This window comes from Neoarius graeffei, chromosome 1 (genome assembly GCF_027579695.1).
Source record: "Neoarius graeffei isolate fNeoGra1 chromosome 1, fNeoGra1.pri, whole genome shotgun sequence".
NCBI classification, from domain to species: domain Eukaryota; kingdom Metazoa; phylum Chordata; class Actinopteri; order Siluriformes; family Ariidae; genus Neoarius; species Neoarius graeffei.
The window spans coordinates 94306007-94326649 of record NC_083569.1 but is presented as its reverse complement, the minus strand read 5'-3'; the positions used below and the strand labels follow the sequence as shown (position 1 = coordinate 94326649).

At 42.0% G+C, this 20643-nt stretch overlaps 1 protein-coding gene across 1 annotated transcript in view; it reads right to left on the bottom strand.

Moving 5' to 3' along the window:
- The window catches only part of LOC132871587 (butyrophilin subfamily 1 member A1-like), a 96744-nt gene extending 85262 nt beyond the window's left edge, over nucleotides 1–11482 (bottom strand). Inside the window, exons 1-2 of the mRNA XM_060905906.1 lie at nucleotides 11478–11482; nucleotides 11295–11348 (exon numbers count right to left, since the gene is read on the bottom strand). Coding sequence (XP_060761889.1) covers nucleotides 11295–11348; nucleotides 11478–11481 — 58 coding nt within the window. The 5' untranslated portion in view covers nucleotide 11482. The remainder of the gene's footprint in view (nucleotides 1–11294; nucleotides 11349–11477) is intronic.
- Nucleotides 11483–20643: the final 9161 nt, after the last annotated feature.

The window sequence follows — 20643 nt, the reverse complement described above, 5'->3', positions numbered from 1 at the left end:
TGCCTTTAGATTTAAATATGTAAATAGCTTTTATCTGATTGGCTAACATCTTTTAATTGTCATCCACACACAGGTTCTGTTAGCCAATCAGAGGGATGTCGAACACGACAACAACAAGAGACACACACTACGTTTACATGCACATAGAGAGAATCGAATTTCTGCCGTTGCTCGACTGAAATCGAAGTTCAAAATGCCATGTATACACCTTAATTCGGCTGAAATTGAACCGAACTTGATTTCTCGGAATCGAGCTACACGACCTAGTTTATGCGATTTCTGCCGAGCTACTTTGTGCATGTATACCCTATCAAACTACTTGTCGAGCTACTTCCGGAAGTGACGAGTGACGAGACCACAAGCGGGAAACACAACAGCCTCGGTCGGCATGACAACGGCATGAATCTTTTCTTTTTGTGGCATTGTTTGCACTGTTAAAATTTAGCTCACTTACTGTATCACCAAATACATCTGTACAGCTGTTGCATAGCTGTGAATTGTGTACATAAACAAGTCATTGTATTTGTGTGTGTGTGTGTGTATATATATATATATATATATATATATATATATATATATATATATATATATATATATGTCCAACATCTGAAGAATGTCAATAAAAAACAATTGAACTTTTTGTGTGTTTATTAAGACATAAGTTAAATTGTAAGCAAAAAAAATATTTTTTTGTAAGCAAAAAATGGACTTTAGAAAAATATTATTGTGCAAAATAAGTTGTCTTACAAAACAGTGGTCTGCGCCGGACAGTTTGTAGCCATAGTCTGTTAGAGCAAGCCTAACAGCTTGAGCACGGAACTGCTAGTGTTGCCAGATTGGGGGTTTTAAGTGCATTTTAGCGGATTTGAACATGTTTTGGGCTGGAAAACGTCAGCAGTATCTGGCAACACTAAAGCTCTTCTTCATGACGACAACCGGAAGTGTACCAACACGATGGGGCGTGTAGCGCCACGTGTGGCTCGGGTGCACAATGCACCTTTAACAATAGCCCGATTTCACTTGTGCATGTAGGATTGGATTTCTCTGGCACCCCTGCTGGGACCCTTTGCTCGATTACCAACAGCAGCTCGATTTGGACGTGCATGTAAACGTAGTCACTGACTGCAGGCTGGAGTTCTGTTGACTGTGGGTGGTAGAAATGGGCAACTGGACTTGCTTGAAAATTCTTGAAAACGTTTTACCTCTCGTCCAAAAGGCTTCCTCAGTTCTATCTGACTAATAGGGAGTATCAGATATTTATCTTCTCCTGGATCAGAATCAGAATTCTGATGACCAGCTCATCTAAGGTGTCATTGAGGCATCATGTTGGTGTGGGTCACTGGAGGCTGGGTGTGAACGGCGAGTCATTAGGGTGATCAAAGGATTGCCCGTTAGGGTGATCAATGGCAATCTGACTCACTCTGTCCTCCTGTGAGTCACTGAAAACAGCTGGGTCCTGGCGTACACCCAGCCGTCTGGGAAGAGTGTCCAAGACCGCCTTGTAGATGTTTGACAAATGATGTCTTAGACCCCCACCTCTGTTCAGTGATGACCGTTCCAGGCTGACAAAAATGGCTTCTTTAACTCCTCGCTCACACCAACGATCCTCTCTGGCCAAAATGCGCACGCCACAATCCCGAAATGAGTGTCCCCTGCTGCCAAGATGAATGCAGACAGCCGAGTCCCGGCCCGAGGAGCTGGCCCTCCCACGCCGGGCCAAGCGCCTGCACAGCGGCCGTTCCGTCTCCCCAATACACGAATCCGTGCAATCATCACTGCACCGAATTGCACACACTACGCTGCCCTGCCCGTGTCTAGGCACTCCATCCCCAGGGTGGACCAGTCCCTGCCCCAGGGCACCACTGGGCCTGAAATGCACCGGAATGCCGTGTCCGCAGAAGATCCTCCCGAGTCCCCCGGACAGACCAGAAATGCAGGGAATGACAATGTTCTTGTGTTTGTTCCTGTTATCATCCTTGTCAGTTATGTTCCTTTTTATGCTCTTTAGGAAAGCCCAGTTGGGATAACCGCAATTCTGAAGTGCTTTCTTGATATGATTCTGCTCCTTTTCCCTCTAATGTTGTAGGAATGTTCTGAGCCCTGTGTTCCAAGGTCCTAATGACCCCCAATTTATGTTCCAGTGGGTGGTGAGAGTCGAAAAGTAGGTACTGGTCTGTGTGTGTGGGTTTCCGGTAGACCTTGATACTAAGGCTTCTGTCTTGTCTAATGTGTACATCACAATCCAAGAAGGCTAGATTATTCCCACTGACATCCTCCCGAGTGAAGTTGATGTTGCTATCCACTGCATTGATGTGTTTCGAGAAAGCTTCCACCTCATGGATTTTGATTTTAACCCAGGGATCATCCACATATCTAAACTAATGGCTGGGAGCAACTCCTGCAAAAGTGGTCAAAGCTATATGTTCCACTTCCTCCATGTATAAATTGGCCACAATAGGGGACACTGGTGATTCCATGGCGCATCCATGCTTCTGTCTGTAGAAACTTTCATTAAACTGGAAATAAGTGGTAGTCAGGCAGAGGTCAAGCAGGGTGCAAATCTGATCCGTGGTGAGTTTCGTTCTATCCAGTAAGGAGCTATCCTGAAGGATTCGTTTTCTTACAGATCTGACTGCTTCTGTGGTGGGAATGCAGGTGAACAGAGAAGTGACATCGTAGGAAACCATGGTTTCATCTGAATCCAGTTTGAGGTCTGCAACTTTAGAAGCAAAATCTTGGGAATTTTTTGACATGATATGGTGTATTCCCAACTAGAGGAGCCAAGATGGTGGCTAGGTGTTCAGCAATGTTATATGTGACCGAGTTTATACTGCTGATAATAGGTCTGAGAGGGATGGAGTGCCTAGACACGGGCAGGGCGGCGTAGTGTGTGCAATTCGGTGCAGTGATGATTGCACGGATTCGTGTATTGGGGAGACGGAACGGCCGCTGTGCAGGCGCTTGGCCCAGTGCGGGAGGGCCAGCTCCTCGGGCCGGGACTCGGCTGTCTGCATTCATTTTGGCAGCAGGGGACACTCATTTCGGGATTGTGGCATGCGCATTTTGGCCAGAGAGGATCGTTGGTGTGAGCGAGGAGTTAAAGAAGCCATTTTTGTCAGCCTGGAATGGCCATCACTGAACAGAGGTGGGGGTCTAAGACATCATTTGTCAAACATCTACAAGGCGGTCTTGGACACTCTTCCCAGACGGCTGGGTGTACGCCAGGACCCAGCTGTTTTCAGTGACTCACAGGAGGACAGAGAGTCAGATTGCCATTGATCACCCTAACGGGCAATCCTTTGATCACCCTAATGACTCGCCGTTCACACCCAGCCTCCAGTGACCCACACCAACATGATGCCTCAATGACACCTTAGATGAGCTGGTCATCAGAATTCTGATTCTGATCCAGGAGAAGATAAAAATCTGATACTCCCTATTAGTCAGACAGAACTGAGGAAGCCTTTTGGACGAGAGGTGAAACATTTTCAAGAATTTTCAAGCAAGTCCAGTTGCCCATTTCTACCACCCACAGTTTACTATGACCTGGATGATTGAGAATCTTCACAGACATGAGTTCTGTTGACATGAGACATGTGACTTAGCCCATGTTTACATTAGACCGTATCAGTGGATCATCAGATTAACGTTTTTAAAACGATGAGTGTGCACACAGCAACACCAATACACGATTTGCGTGCACACAGCAACACCAATACACGGATACGCTCGGCTCCGCAGGCATCCTGCGCTCCAAATCACTCCGCCCTGAACAGCGAGTGCCCTCTGGAGGGTGCGCACTCCGGCCCTGCGCAGCTCACAGAGCGCGCGAGTGAAGTGCACAAGCTGTGATTCGGGACTGAGCCGCTGTGTGTGTGATCCCAGCGCATATCACTTACCACTTGCAAGTGGAAGGATGGCAAGCCTAAAGACAATCATAACTACACAATGGGCAGTATTTGCATCAGTATTTGCAGTATTTTCATACTTTTATACTCTTTAATGAAAGGTGATACAAGGCGGAAGTCCGCGCCGTTTTTCAGCAGTCGCGTCACATGACCAACGCCAGCGAATCAGGAAGGTGGATGTCACAGTGACGTTGTCCAATGACGACGCCAGCTAGAGCTCAGCACAGCGTATCCGCGTGTCTCAATGTTTACACAGCACCGGAGCGGACACGATCTGGATTGACTACGTGGACCCTGGCGGATTCCCGTTTCCCGGCGTTTCCAGGCGGTTTAATGTAAACAGACAGTGCATCCGCGAAGAAAACGAGACAGATATGGTCTAATGTAAACTTGGCCTTAGGGTTAAGGTGAGGCGGTCACGTGAAGGTCATGCGTTTCCTGTCTAGAGTGGAGCTCCAGTCTGCAGCCAGACCCTCCTCAGACAGCGAGGCATCAAGGACCGTTCAACACTGATCTCGAGAACTCTCATTTTCGGTCTTCTAAGATGCCTTCAAACTGCTCCTGGTTGAAGGCAACGTTTAATTTAATTTTATTTTACCAACTTTATTGGACTGTTACAAAATAAACATAAAAAAAAGAAATAAACATAATAAAGTAAGTCAGCCCAAAGGGGAGAACGCGAACGGGCGACCCATGCAAGGCGTTTCCCCGAAGGTATAAAAGAGAAAAATCATACAATTAAAATTAGACTAAATTGATCTGTGGCAACCACAGTCACGGTACACAGACCAAGTACATGAAAAGTCCGTATTATAGGTGGAGGTCAGTAATTCAAAGTACAGCTCTAACAGGGATGATTTGAAAACAGGGAGGCTACGGAATTTATCTGGGGAAAAATATTTACATACATAGTTCCATTGATGTATCCTCAATGCTCCCCATCACCTATAAATCTGTGCAGCAGCTCTCTCAAGGAGTGGAAAAAAAAAAAAGATGGCAGACCAAACTTAACAGAAAAGTGATTTTATATACAAAAGTTTTGGGGCTTTTTTCACTTAGATTTTTGAAAAGTAAATGAGTTTAATATGATTTGTGAGGCATCTGTTAGCCAACTAACTAATTTGGTTTAGTTACATGCCGTTCTGATGTCACACGTTACCGTAAATTCTGTCCTAAAATGTCGTTCCAAACAAAAGTCCTGAGATGCCTTTAGTTGAAAGTCCTGCCTTATGAGACACCTGTCTATTACGACCATGAGGCAACAAGGCAGCAACCTTCTGTTTCGAACGCAGATGATGGTTGACAGGAAAAGAAAGTTCGATCAGCTTATAATGATCCTTGATGCCTCGCTGTCTTGTTAAACATCCTCCTGAGACAGCATTGTCCCCTTTTTTCGAAAGCACCTGATGCAATTCTCGTGTGCTCAGTAAAAGTTCTTCATTAAAACAGTCAGTCTCTTCAGTTAATACACCAACATAATGGGTGTCTTTTCCTCCGTCCTTCACGTCTTTCCTTCAGCTCATGATGTTTTCCATCAAGGTTAACGAAAAGTGGTGAGGAAAGGACAGAGGACAGAGTATTGGGATGCAGCCCAGGGTTCAGTTAAAGAGAGTCACACACCAAGAGGAGCTGAAATCAGTTCTCTCAAACAACATTTATACGCCAATAAACTCCACTAAACTTACTGAATTCCACAAGCTTAGAGTTTACTAATGCACAGAGAGAGAGAATTTGAATTTTCAAAAGATCTTTATTACAATCTTAAAAATACATCAAAATCAATTTTCCACTGTATTCAACATGTAAAAATAGTTTAAAAATAAATAAATAAAATATTTTAAAAAAAAGTCTATTTTTTAAAGAAATGTGCAAACTGCAGCTTATCATTTTCAACAGCACACAACATATTGTTGCAACACCATCTTTCCTCAAATACATCAAGGCTTTTCATAGATTTATAAAAATGAAAATCAATCAAAATACGACATCTTACAAGAGTAGAAAACACCACTAAAATATCAACATTTAAATCCTGTTCAACTTTCCTTTTACGAGTTACATATATCGCCATCTTCGCTTGCCCAAGCAGGAAGTTTAAGAGTTGACATTTAAAACGATATTTTTTTTACGTATTTAAACCCCAAAATGAAAGTCTCCAAAGAGAAACTTTCATTTAGCTCAAAAAAAAGTGTAAACAAAATAGCAAAAAGAGGGCTCAGCCGCTGACAATGCATAAAAGCATGGAATACAGTTTCCCTTGAGGAACAAAAAGGGCACCCTTGATCCACACCTGGATCTAAAACAGAGACAAAAGCATTCACAGCTATTGCACCATGCAGAATACGCCACTGTAAATCCCCAGCTTTTTTGGTTAATGGTGACTTGTACAGAGCTCACCATTGTGGTTTGACATTATTATCAACCTGCAAGACCTCACGCCAGGGTGTATCCACCCTCTTGTCTAGGAACCTTTTATTGAAAGATAAAACACACAGTTTATACAATTGTTTACCTGCTGCAGTAAGAAAAACCAAACTCTCCGTATCTAAATAACAACCTGTACACCCTGCTAAATCTGGGAGCAAAGTAAACCTGGGAAAAAGGTCCTGATAATCAGGACCCCTTTCCCCCTAAAAAAATCCCGTAGCATTTGCATTTCCTCTCCAGTTAAGAGAGACCGCCATTTCCCTAGTAACCGATCTATTATCCGAATTGACCTCACACCCAAGTGATGGGCTAATGTACAGCTATCAGTCAAATCAGGACCAACAAACTCCACTAAATCCCCAAGGGTTGTAACTCCTGAGCTGATAAGTTTAGATGTAGGTACCAGGGAAATTTCTTGGCTTACATCAATAACAGAGCCATAAGTCAGAGGCTCATTAAGTAGCCAGAATAATGACCCTATTGGTCGTGTGCATTGTGTAGTAAAAAGGGACCAGACTTTAAACAGATTCTTATAAAAAACAGGAAACAAATTAAGATTCATTCTCTTTGGACTGAACCTGAACAAAGTTCTATCCATCCCCAGCCCTTCAAAACGTTGTAAAATACAACAGGCTGCAGCTTTCCAGCTTGAGTTCACTGATCCTGTGAGAAGACGCTGTATAAACTGCAGACGAAAAGCAGCAGTTCGGCTCTGTAGGTGAACGAGTCCATGTCCACCCTCCTCCTTGGGCAGGTATAAAACGCTCTGTGGTACCCAGTGAAGACTGTCCCAGAAAAAAAATCAACCAGTATTGACTGAATCTTCACCAGCAGGTTTGATGGAGGGTCCACACAAGCCAGACGATGCCAGAGAGAGGATGCAACCAGGTTGTTAATAATTAGAACACGCCCCCTGTAGGAAGTGATGTTAAGTAAAAATTTCCATTTTTCTAAATGACCTTTAACCTTTTCAACCACTCCTTCAAAATTCTTTTGGATGTACACATCACCTAAGAAAACTCCAAGGTATTTAAACCCACCCCTATTCCAGGATAAGCCATCAGGCAGACAAGGTTCACCATTCACCCATCTCCCAACAAGCAAGGCTAAGCTTTTTGACCAGTTCACTTTTGCTGAAGAAACAGCTTTAAACTCATCACAGATTTTCAAAAGGGTGTCAACATCTCTCTGGCCATTAACAAGGACTGCCACATCATCAGCGTAGGCTGACAATTTAAAAACCTCCTCACAGTTTGGGATTTTCACCCCAGCAATATCCCTCCTCAACTTTACTAGGAGTGGCTCAATAGCCAGACTGTACAGCATACCTTACAGGGGACATCCTTGACGGACACCTCTGTATACTTTAAAAGGAGCACACAAGTCACCATTAACCTTGAGTATACTTTCAATGTCACAATATAATGCTTTAATCATACAGATAAAATTTGGGCTAAAACCAAAGGCTGACAAAGTATTCCACAAATAACTGTGCTCCACCCTATCAAAAGCTTTTTCTTGGTCAATTGAGACCACACCAAAATCAAGGCTACAAATGTTACTAATGTGAAAAACATCCCTAATGAAGGAAATATTGTTATGAATCAGTCTGCCTGGCACGCAGTAGGTCTGGTCAGGGTGGACTACCTGGTCGAGAAACTCCCCCAGTCTATTTGCTAAAGCTTTTGAGAGCATTTTGTACTCAGAGCAGTGGACTGACACTGGCCTCCATGATCTTATGTCTGTCAGGTCTCCCTTTTTTGGCAACAAAGTAAGCACTGCTCTACGGCAGCTCAGTGGCAGCTTCCCCCTGGTAATACTGTCTTTCAGAACAGCAAGCACATCTGTGCCTAATTCTGGCCAAAAGGACTTATAAAAGTCTACTGGCAGGCCATCCACACCAGGTGCTTTGCCACTCTCCATGCTCTGGAGGGCTCTCTCCAGCTCCTCTAGGGTCAACACCCCTCCAAGGGCTGCATTTGCCTCTTCGGATACCTTAGGTAGATCGCAAAGGAACGCCTTGTCAGTCGCCTGATCTTGCGGAATCTCACATTTGTAAAGCTCCTTGTAAAAATTGACTGCCCTCTCACGTATTGCCGCAGAATCAGATAAGATATTCCCATCCTCAGACCTCAAAACATGAATGAACTTCCTCTGGCCATTCCTTATTTCCAAGTTAAAAAAGAATTTTGATGGTACATCCATCAACTCCACACTCTGAAAGTGGGACCTGACCAGAGCTCCCTGTGCCCTCAACCCTAGAAAATCAGCCAATGTTTTCTTCTTTGCTTTGAGAATTTCAGTAGACCTCTGATCACCGGATTGCTCTGCCTGATTTTGAAGTACAATAATTTCCTCCTCCAGCTTTCTCATTGAAAGTGTTATGCTCCTTGTGACATTGGCTGTATACTCCTGACACAATTGTTTAATTTGTACCTTGCCACAATCCCACCATTGCTGCAAAGACTTAAAACAGGATTTTGTGGTTCTGAATTCCTTCCAAAAAAAGAGGAAGACTTCTCTAAAATGGCCATCAGTCAATAAATTGGTGTTAAAGTGCCAGTAGACACTTTTTGGTTTGACAGATTCTAAAAACAAAGAACAGAAGACTAAGCTATGGTCTGAAAAGCCAATTGGAATTATGGAACATTTCTTGAATAAACTAAGCTGGTGTCTGAAACCATAAAATCTATCAAGTCTTGCCAAAGACAACAAGTTATGTGAGTGTACCCAGGTATATTGCTTCTGCCCCCCATGAAAGTTTCTCCAGATATCACTGAGGTCATTGGAGTTCACAATCTCTACAAGTCGTCTACGAGAGGGCATGTGTGGCTCTACATGATTTCTATCAATACTTTGTGCAGTGCAATTAAAATCTCCACCAAGAATAACAATATCATCAGGACAACAATTTCCTAAAACATTTCCTATGGTATTCAAAAACAGCATTCTATCTGTTGCTGTTGTAGGAGCATAAATGCAGATAAACACAAAAAAGTGATTCTCAAACTGGGCTCTGACTTTTAAAAGTCTACCCTTTGCAATTTCATCAATCTGATAGGTAATAGGGATAAAGGACTTTGAAAACAACACTGCAACACCACCACTATTAGATGTACCATGACTAAGAATAGATAGCCCATCAAACTCCTGAGCCCAATCAGCTACATTAGACATGTCACTGTGCGTTTCTTGCGCAAAGAAGACATCAAATTTATTCTGTCTTATTATTTCAAAAACAGCGGCTCGTTTACTTCTTTCTCTAGCACCATTTACATTTAGAGACGCCACACGAACCTCACCCATCATTAAAAAGAAAAAAAGAGAAAATAAAAATAGACCTATACAATCAGCCATCCCAAGACACATGTTGAAAGGGTGTTTAACACTAAACATCTTTAGCAAGTAGAACATTGAGTTTTGTGAGAATTTTTTTGAGACGATAGCACTCTTGATCAGAGAAGCTTCCCTCTCGCATAAATGTTAGTGTTTTCATCATAAATTGTTCAATATCAGGAAAATAATCATCAACCCGGACCTTCTTAGCATGCTTTGTATCCCTAAGGAATTTCTTTATATCCTCCATTCTGTAATTGCGAGTGCGGTAGCCACTTAGTCGCAGACTGCAGGATATACTACAATCAGATAGATCGCTCTCACTCTCATTATCGCTCAAATCAATAAGAGACCGTTCGTCTTTTTCACTCTTTTGAATTGGTTTCTTTTTCCTTTTCTTTGACGGTATTTTAAAAAAACTTATCACCCTCTTCCAAAACAGAAGTTTCCATATCTTCCTCTGGAGCCTCCTCAGCAATAGTGGCCTCATCATTGCTTCCCTGACACTGAGAATCAGTGATTATCTCCCCCAAAGGTGTGGAAAGACCCTCCCCATCAGCAGTTTTATCGTTGAGGTTTTCTACTTGCGCTTCAGACCCATGCGCAACATTTTGTTCCTGGGCTTCGCTCACAGGCCCAGTAGCACCAGCGGTACCCTCCCCCTCAGTAGTTGCACTAACGTTAGTGTTAACATTAATCACGCTCGACGCTCCCTCTGCCACATCACCCCTAGTTTCATTAACATTACAATTTTCTTTGTTTCCAGAATTATTAGCGTCTTCCTTTTTATCAGGACACGCACGTACGAGATGACCCGTTTGTCCACAACCAAAGCATTTCATCACGCTAGTTGTTGCATAAAACACATAATTAAAGTTATCCACAGTCACATTCATTGTCAAATCCAAATCATCTTTGTTATCCTTAAGAACCATGTACACAAAACGCCTGAAGGACACTATATGTTTCAACGAAGGGGATTTGCTCGCAATCGGAATTTTCTTAATTGTCGAGACCAATTTACCATAGCGCGACAGTGTTTGTCCTAGAACTTCATCAGAAATGAAGGGGGGAACATTTGAGAGAATTACTTTCTTGGATGGCTTAGAAAGAGGGACAACAGATGTAAAAACACCATCTATCACCACACCCGTCTCCGTCAGGTGATTGGCAAGCTCAATTGATTTTAGGAACAAAACAATCGCATTATTCATGCGGGAAGCTGATACGATATTCTCATAACCAACAACTTCACCAGCAGCCAAACTACAATCCTCAACACTGGCTGTCGATGCTATTTTAACAGCATGACGCCGAGTAAGTTTATCAAAATCCTCTGCCATGATTCCAGCACAAAGGCTGACGGCAGTCACTTTAGGGGAAAACCCCTGTTTATTACCAGAAAGGGACTAACCCAAGTACGAAGTAGAAGTTCAGCAGAAAATTACAAGGAGAAAAAAAAGAAAGAAAGAAAATAAGAAAAAAGTAAGAAATAGAGATTTAAACAGACCACTCATTCGCGGCACAGCGGCCACAGCTCCACACTCACTCACAGCGCTCTGGCTCCGCCCACTCACTCCGCATGCGCACACAGAGAGAGAGAGAGAGAGAGTTTTTCCATACCTGACTGAGATTCCACAAAGCTGGAGAGAATCAGGAGAGTCACACAAATAACCCCTGAAAGAAAGGTTCTCATTATTGCTTCAGTCTGTTTCACAAGATAAATAACACTCTACACATTACACTTGTTTTTGTGCAATTTAACACATCACTTCTCTCAAAAAAAATCTAAATACTCCAAAATACTCATTTTAAGATGAATATTTTCACAAGACACTAAAAGTAAACGCGCTTTGTTCCAAAGTTCATGCTTTCAGTTGGTGTACTTCTGTTTTTGTTCTTTTGAGAGACACCTTTTTTCTAAAGAAACATGAGAAGAGGTCAGGTGGTGTCTTTGAAGCAACTAGTTTAGGTTCAACTTGCACCAGGCCGAAGTTGTGTGATATAAAATTATAGTATGAGGCTGTATGTATGATAAAGTGTGAGTGATCTAGAAATATAAGTCCTCTGCCGCCGAGGAGATTCTGTCTCACAGATATCTGGGAGCAACAGTCACTGACACAGACTCAGCTGCTCAGAGATGTTTCTCAGTTTATTGAAGGATAACCATGAGGATATATCCACATTCAGGAGTGTGGTGGAGTGATATGATTGGAAAATGTAATCTCAGGAAGCAGAGTTGTCGGAGTGTGATGGGGAGCTTCAGTGGGTGATGGAAAATTACTGAGCAGGATCGCTTTATGACAAACAGAGAGCAGATGTGCGAGCAAAGATAAGTTTCAAGGATTGAACTGAAACTCACCAAAACAAGCTACAAGCACAAATCTCTCTATTAATGTATTCATACTAAAATACTGACTCGGTTTTTAAAGGAAAAATCCACCCTAAATGATTTGCATGTTAATCTTTATCAGCTGAGCTTCAGTGGAGTTCAATATTTATTTTGGAATGAAATGCAAAGTTCATCTTTTCATCTGCACTCCCCAGCCACTTTATTAGGAACACCCATACTGTTTTACACACTTCTCGAATCAGCCAATCCCTCGACAGCAGTACAATGCATAAAATCATGCAGATACAAATCAAGAGCTTCAGTTAATGTTCACTTCAAACATCAGAATGGGAAAAATTGTGATCTCTGTGACTTTCACTGTGACATGGGTGTTGGTGCCAGATGGACTGGTTTGAGTGTTTCAGAAACTGCTGATCTCCTGGGGTTTTCACACACAACAGTCTCTGGAGTTTACACAGAATGGTGTGAAAAAAAACCTTTAAGTAAGTGACAGTTCTGTGGGTGGAAATGTCTTGTTGATAAGAGAGGTCAGAGGAAAATGGACAGAGTGGTGCGAGCTGCCAGAAAGAATATAGTAACTCATAGCAACTCTTTACAATCATGGTGAGCAGAAAAGCATCTCAGCATGCAACAGCAGAAGACCACACTGGTATCCAGTCCTGCAGCCAAGAACAGGAATCTTAGAATCAAGAACAAGTTCCTATTAAAGTGGTCGGTGAGTGTACATGTTGGTGATTTGAAATTTTAATCGTATCCTGCATTACCCACAATGCCATTCGACTGCCTGGTTATAGTGATGTCAGAAAGACTGTAACTCTCACTTCATCTCTGTGTAAATACTGATGCAGCAGAGCTTTAGTCCTTTAGTCTGTCCAGCTCTCTCACCTCCTCCTGTGTTCATGAAGCTCAAACTGAGCTCCTCTTAATCCCATTTTACACCAGACTGCTGTAACACCACATTCAACACACTCACATGTTCACCAAGTGCACTTTACCCCAGACACTGACAGAGTAGCGATTTAAAATTAAATTAGGACATTTATTAGGAATTACGATATCTTGAAACACGACAAATTAAAATGTTGATGCTGATAATCTAAACAGCACAAGGGCAATATTTCAGTCTGTAGATGACTGTAACAGCGAGTGTTCTGGTATCAGGGAAAACTTTTAAACTGCCACAGAGCAAAGAACTGAAAATCTCACTGCATTAACACACTGTCAGCTAATCATATACAGTGGGGTAATGCATGTTTATAATATTTAAAGATATTTACAGATTATGTTCTCATCCATTGCATAAAAAGCACAGGAATTAATACTTTGTTTTAACACAGTGCAGGAAATCCTGCAGTTCCAGTAGGAGATTTTGAGCCATGCAGGTCGGCACGAGACATGACTTTTTTGTGTTGATCTCAGTGGAGTCTCTCACACCACAAAGCTGAAATAATTAATCACATATAATTATTTTAAATCAGGTTAAATGAAGCCATTAACCTGATTTAAAAATAATTATATGTGATTAATTATTTCACATTTGTGGTGTGAGAGACTCCACTGAGAGTCAAGTTTTAAATCAGGTTAAGTGAAGCCATTAATCCAGCCACTGGGGGTACATAAGCGTACTCTTGGTGCTTGTCCCAAACCCGGATAAATTGGAGAGGGTTGCGTCAGGAAGGGCATCCGGCGTAAAACTGTGCCAAATCTAACATGCAGAATGAAAAGAGAAATGCCATACCGGATCGGTCAGAGCCCGGGTTAACAATGACGGCCTCCGGTACTGTTGGTCAACAGGGTGCTGGTGGAAAGTATGCTACTGTTGCGCCAAAATGGAGAAGGAGAAAGAGAGGGGGGAGGCGTGTTAGCAGGTATGTTGGAAAGAAGGAAGTTGGACATTTTGTGTGCAGGAGACAAGGTGGAAAGGAAGCAAGGCCAAGAACATTGGAGATGGATGCAAGTTGTTTTATTATGGAGTCGATGGAAAGAGAAATGGTGTTGGTATTGTTTTGAGGGGAGAGTTGGTCAACAGTGTGATTGATGTGAAGAGGGTGTCAGAGTGATAGGCATGAAGTTGAAGATTCAAGAAGTGTTAGTCAATATTGTGTGCACGTACGCCCCACAGGTTGGATGTGAGAATGAAGAGAGAGTCTTTCTGGGAAAAGATGGATGAAGTTGTAGAAAGTATACCAAGGGCGGAGCGCGTGCTGATAGGAGCAGATTTCAATGGACATGTTGGCGAGGGAAACCGAGGAGATGAGGACATGATGGGCAGATATGGTGTAAGAGAGAGAAATGTGGAAGGGCAAATGGTGGTTGATTTTTCAAAGAGGGTGAATTTGGCAATAGTCAATACATACTTCGAGAAGAAAGAGCAGCGCAGGGTGACGTTTAAGAGTGGAGGAAGATCTACACAGGTGGACTACATACTCTGCAGAAGGGGTGACCTGAAGGAGGTTGGAGACTGTAAAGTGATGGCAGGGGAGAGTGTTGCTAGACAACATCAAGTGATTGTGTGCAGGATGAGCTTGAAAGTGAAAAAGAGGAAGCATGAAATAGCGGAGTCGAAGATTAAGTGGTGGAAACTAAGAGGTTGAACATCAGAAGGAGTTTAGGGAAGAAATGAGATGACCATTGAGTGGTAATGGAAGCCTGCCAGAAGATTGGAATACTACTGCTGTACTAGTAAGAGAGGCAGCAAGGAAGGTGCTAGGGTGGTCATCGGAAAGGAGGAAGGAAGACAAGGAGACATGGTGCTGGAACAAAGAAGTGCAGGAAATTATAAAAGGGAAGAGGCTACCAAAGAAGAATTGGGACGATCAGAGAGACGAGAAAAGCAGGCGGTTACACAGAGATGAGACAGAAGACAAAAAGAGCAGTAGTGAAGGCAAAAGCAGATGCATACCAGGAGTTGTACAAAAGACTGGAGACCAAAGAAGGAGAGAAAGACCTGTACAGACTAGCTAGGCAGAGAAACAGGGAAGCGAGGGATGTACAGTAGGTAAGAGTGATGAAAGATGTAAATGGAAATGTGCTGACAAACAGTATTAAGAAGGTGGAAAGAGTACTTTGAGGATTTATTAAATGAGGAGAATCCAAGAGAGAAAAGGTCAGATTCATTGGAGACAGCAAATCAGGAAGCAGAGTTGGTTCGTAAGGATGAGGCGAGGGCAGCCATGAAAAGAATGAAGACTGGGAAAGCAGTCGGACCAAATGGTCTCCCAATTGAGGCTTGGAGATGTTTGGGTGAGATGGCTGTGGAGTTCCTAACAAGATTGTTCAGTAAGATCCTCAAGAATGAGAAAATGCCAAATGAATGGAGAAAGAGTGTGCTAGTCCCAATATACAAGAATAAGGGAGATGTACAGAGCTGCAGTAATTACAGAGGAATAAAATTGATGAGCCACACCATGAAGCTATGGGAAAGGGTATTGGAGGAGAGATTGAGAAGAGAGGTAGCAATCTGTGAACAGCAGTGCGGGTTTATGCCAAGGAAGAGCATGTCAGATGCAATTTTTGCTTTAAGAATGTTAATGGAGAAGTACAGGGAAGGCCAGAGAAAGCTAAATTGTGTGTTTGTAGACCTGGAGAAGGCATATGATAGAGTGCCGAGAGATGAGTTATGGTATTGTATGAGAAAGAGTGGAGTGAATGAGAAGTATATTAGAGTGGTGCAAGACATGTATGAGAACAGTGAAACAGCAGTGATGTGTGCAGTTGGAACGACTGAATGGTTCAAGGTGAAGGTGGGACTCCATTAAGGATCTGCTTTGAGTCCTTTTTTGTTTGCCATAGTGATGGATAGCTTGACGGACGAAGTGAGGCAAGAGTCACCATGGAACGTGATGTTTGCGGATGATAGTGATATGTGGTGAAAGTAGAAAGGAGGTTGAGTTTGGCGAGATGGAGGTATGCATTGGAACGAAGAGGAATGAAGGTGAGCAGTAGCAAAACAGAATACATGTGCATCAGTGAGAATGGGGATGAGTGTAGTGAAGATGCAAGGAGTAGACGTAAAGAAAGTTGGTGAATTCAAGTACCTGGGGTCAACTGTGCAGGAAAATGGGGGCTGCAATAGTGAGGTGAGAAAGAGTGCAGGCAGGGTGGAGCAGTTGGAGAAGGGTTTCAGGAGTCATTTGTGATAGGAAAGTCCCAGCAAAAGTGAAAGGTAAGATGTATAAGACAGTAATGAGACCAGCTGTGATGTATGAATTGGAGACCGTACCCTTAACGAAGAGACAGGAGGCAAAGTCGGAGGTGGCGTAGTTGAGGATGTTAAGGTTTGCGATGGGAGTGACGAGGTTGGATAGGATAAGGAATGAGCACATCAGAGGGACAGCACATGTGGAGAGCTTGGGAATTAAGCTAAGAGAGATGAGACTGAGATGGTATGGGCACATCCTGAGAAGAGATGCAGATCATGTTGGAAGGAGAATGTTGAGGATGGAGCTGCCAAGCAAACGAAAACGAGGAAGGCCAAAGAGGAGCTACATGGATGTGGTGAGAGAGGACATGAAAGTGGCAGGTGTGGTAGAAAAGGATGCAGAAGACAGGGAGCAATGGAGACTAAAGATCCGCTGTGGCAACCCCTAATCGGGAGCAGCCAAAAGAAGAAGAAGGTTAAGTGAAGCCATTGATTTGAAGTTGCTCGCATTTACATAAAAACAGTTACAAGTTTTCATAAGTTTGTACACCCTTTATAATTGCAGAAACCAGTTCTCAAAAACAGCTTTTATAACTCAAATGTACACAACTCTGCGGGAAATAAACCCTGAAGTAGTAAAATGAGCTTAGAATTCACTGTATATAGCTAACACACACACACACACACACACACACACACACACACACACACACACACACACACACACACAGAGATATCTGATTGAGATTCCATAAAGCTGTAGAGAATCAGGAGAGTCACACAAAAACAGAATGAAAGACAGTTTATCATTATTACTTCAGTCTGTTTCACAAGCTATCAATAACATTTACAACATTTACAAGGAACAACTTTCATTCAGTGAACAATTTTACACATCAGTTCTGTCAAAAACTCAAAATACTCACTCATTTTTAAGGTTTATAAAAAGACGCTAAAAGATAAAGCCTCTTTGTCTCTGTGCACACTTCAGTTTGGTGTGCTTTCATTTCTGTAACCTGTTTCTGAAACACACCCTTTTTCTACAGAAGCACACTAAGAATTCAGGTTGTCTCTCTGAGGTCATGTAGCCGTTCAATAGGAGTGGATGGAGCACAGAGGACGGCAGGACAGAGATCAGGTTTGTATGTAAGCTTTTTATTGCCACACTTTTCAGTCTAACAATATTTTCTTCCTACAGTAGAGACACACACTAGCGTCTCGTCCGGGGATGAGCCCCTCTGCTCTCGCTCTCCCTCCCTAAATAGGGTGCGGTCACTGGGAAGACACACACAAACACAGGTTAATTGCAGTCAGGTGTAGTGATTCTGCCACTTACCTTCCCTGTCCACAAGTATGCAGGCAAGATGGCGGAACGCTTACGTCGCAAGGCAGGTGCGGCAGGTGCCGAAAACGCCACTACAAAATTAATCAATAATTTTCCGGGTTTGTGTTTCATAATTAAACATAAACAGCGCAAGTTGATAAGTGATTTGATACAGTCGGCCATAATTGCAAGCTACATCGTTACAGTGCTAGTTTTGTCTATCCGTTGTTGTTGGATAACAACAAACCAGCAACAACTTGTTACCTTTGATCCACGGAGTCAATACATCTCGTACTCCGTGATTTTAAATCATGGAAATGTGGCTCCCCCGACAAGGCAGATCCGAATCAGGGAGAAAGAAAGATCATCCCTACAACTGAGAAGATCTCTCGGTTACCTCGTCATGACGCTACTACTTGCAGGGGATATCCACCAAAACCCTGGGCCCATCAGCTGTAGTGGTGACACGGATTCTGCTGCTGCTACAACCATCAGACAAGGTACTGTTGACACCTCTGGTAATTCGATGAACGTGCAACAAAATTATAAACTTCTGCCACTTCTTCCTCTGAACGTTACACTGGAAAATGGAAATGGAATAATCCCCCCATTCAACAAAGTGTGTGATAAACTGTCCATTCATAAACGGCGCAACTTCCTGTTTTTCCAAACAATGAACCATGCAAAAGTTCTGTGGGACCCGCGCGCAAAGCCCAAGGGGCTGCTAGGAGGACATTTAAACATCCGAAGCGTCACATCAAAAACTGATCAACTGGAAAAATTATTAATGGACTCAAATCTTGATTTTCTTTGTCTGACCGAATCATGGCTGGCAGACTCGTCATCTGACGTTGCATACCGAGTGCCTGGTTTTAACATTTTTAGAAAAGACCGAATATCTGGTAGAGGAGGTGGTCTGTTGATGTATGTTAAAGATTCCATAAATTGTAATGAAATTGAAATTAAGTGCACGGACCTGGAATGCATGGCAATAAGAATGGCTTTATCCACCAACATGTCAGTCACCGTAATGTGCATATATAGACCACCCTCATCAAACACTATGTTTTATGAACATTTGAGAAACATTTTGAAGGAAATGAACACAAATAAAGAAATAATTTTACTTGGTGATTTTAACATAAACTGGGCTAGTAAGTCAGATAGAAAGAAACTTAAAGACTTAACAAATCAGTTTTACCTCACTCAACTAATTCAAGGGCCCACCAGAATTACATTATCATCTCAAACACAAATTGATTTGATATTTAGTAATAAGCCTGAGAGAATAACAAAAACATTTAATTTTCTAACTGGAATATCAGACCATAACTTAACATTGTTATCAAGGAAATTAATGAAACAAAGGTTTATGTATCGACAGGAAAGGAGAATATTTAACATTATACCTAAGAGGCTTATTAGTGAATTTGAATGTCAGTTTAAGCAACAAAATTGGAACACGATTCTGTCAATCAGGGACCTTGAAAATGCCTCTGAGAACCTAATGGCTACTATTAATAGGATTAAAGGTGAGTTTAGTAAAAATGTTACATTCTCAAGAAAAAAACAAAATCTACCCTGGGTTGATGAGCAAGTTTGGGCCTTAATGCGTCAAAGGGATCATGCATTGAAAATTGTACTTAACTCTGGATTAGCATGTGACAGGAGAACATTTCAACAGCTACGTAACAAAGTTGTTAATGACTTGAGGAAGGCTAAAGCTAATTTCTTTATTAATATTATAAATGAATCAAAAGGGAACACAAGGAAAACATGGAAAAATATCAATAGAGTACTTAAGAAAGACAATAATAAAAAATATACTGAGTATGAATTGCTAGTGCAGGGGACCCTTATAAGGGATAAAGTCCAAATTTCCTCTATGTTCAATGACTATTTTATTAACTCAGTCTATGATTTTGCATTAGGTTTTGGTGCAAGAGAGAAAACCATTACACTAGTGAAAGATGATGTGTCATCCTTTAGCATGTCAGAAGTGTCAGAAACCTCTGTAATTAAAATCCTAAGGCAGTTAAAAAATTCTAAGGCAAAAGATATTTTTGACTGCGATTGTGCATTTGTCAAAAAATATGCAAATATACTCTGTACCCCTATCACCCACTTGGTTAATTTATCCATTACAGAAAGTTATTTTCCTGTTGCCTGGAAGACAGCAGTAATAACCCCCATTTTTAAATCTGGGGATGTTACCAACGTTACCAACTATAGGCCTATTTGCATTCTTCCCACCATCTCTAAAGTAACTGAAAGAGTTGTGTGTAACCAGTTGATGGCCTACTTAGAAGACCGTTTCCTGCTGCATCCTATGCAGTTTGGATTTAGGAAAAAACCATTCAACAGAAACGGCCCTCTGTTACTTTATAGAACAAATAAAATCTAAGCTTGATGGAGGTGGTGTAGTTGGTGCTGTCTTCCTGGATTTCAGGAAGGCATTTGATACAGTTAATCACAATGTTTTGTTATCTAAACTCTCACAGCTTGATTTTTCTACTACCGCTTTGACATGGATGGAATCATATCTAGACTCTAGAAAGCAGTGCACAAGAATTAATGGCACATGCTCCACCCTGTCCAATAGTACAACTGGAGTGCCACAGGGATCAATTTTAGGACCAATTTTATTTAGCTTATATATTAATGATTTACCTTTGGTTTGCCCAGATGTTCAAATGCAAATGTATGCAGATGATACAGTTATTTTTGTTCATGCCAAAACCAGAGAACAAGCTGCACTAAAACTTACCTCAGCCTTAAACAAGGTGTCAGATTGGCTGACACACAACTGTCTTACTCTCAATGTGGGCAAGACAGTGACCATGTACTTTTCCATCAAGAGGTGTGATGTAAGCCAGCAACCTGACATCTTTGTTAAGGGAGAGGCCATAAAAACTGTTGATAACTTTAAGTATCTGGGTGTTATCATTGATTCTAATTTGTCTTTTAAAACGCATATCAAGAAGATATCCAAATGTGTTAGAGCTAGTTTAGTAAATTTTAGGCATATCAGACACCAGTTGCAATTGTCTGCTGCAAAATTGTTCCTACACTCAATGATCTTTTCACATCTGTCATACTGCTGGCACAAGTTGGTCACAGGCAGGTGTGACCACCATAAAACCATTAGCCTCTC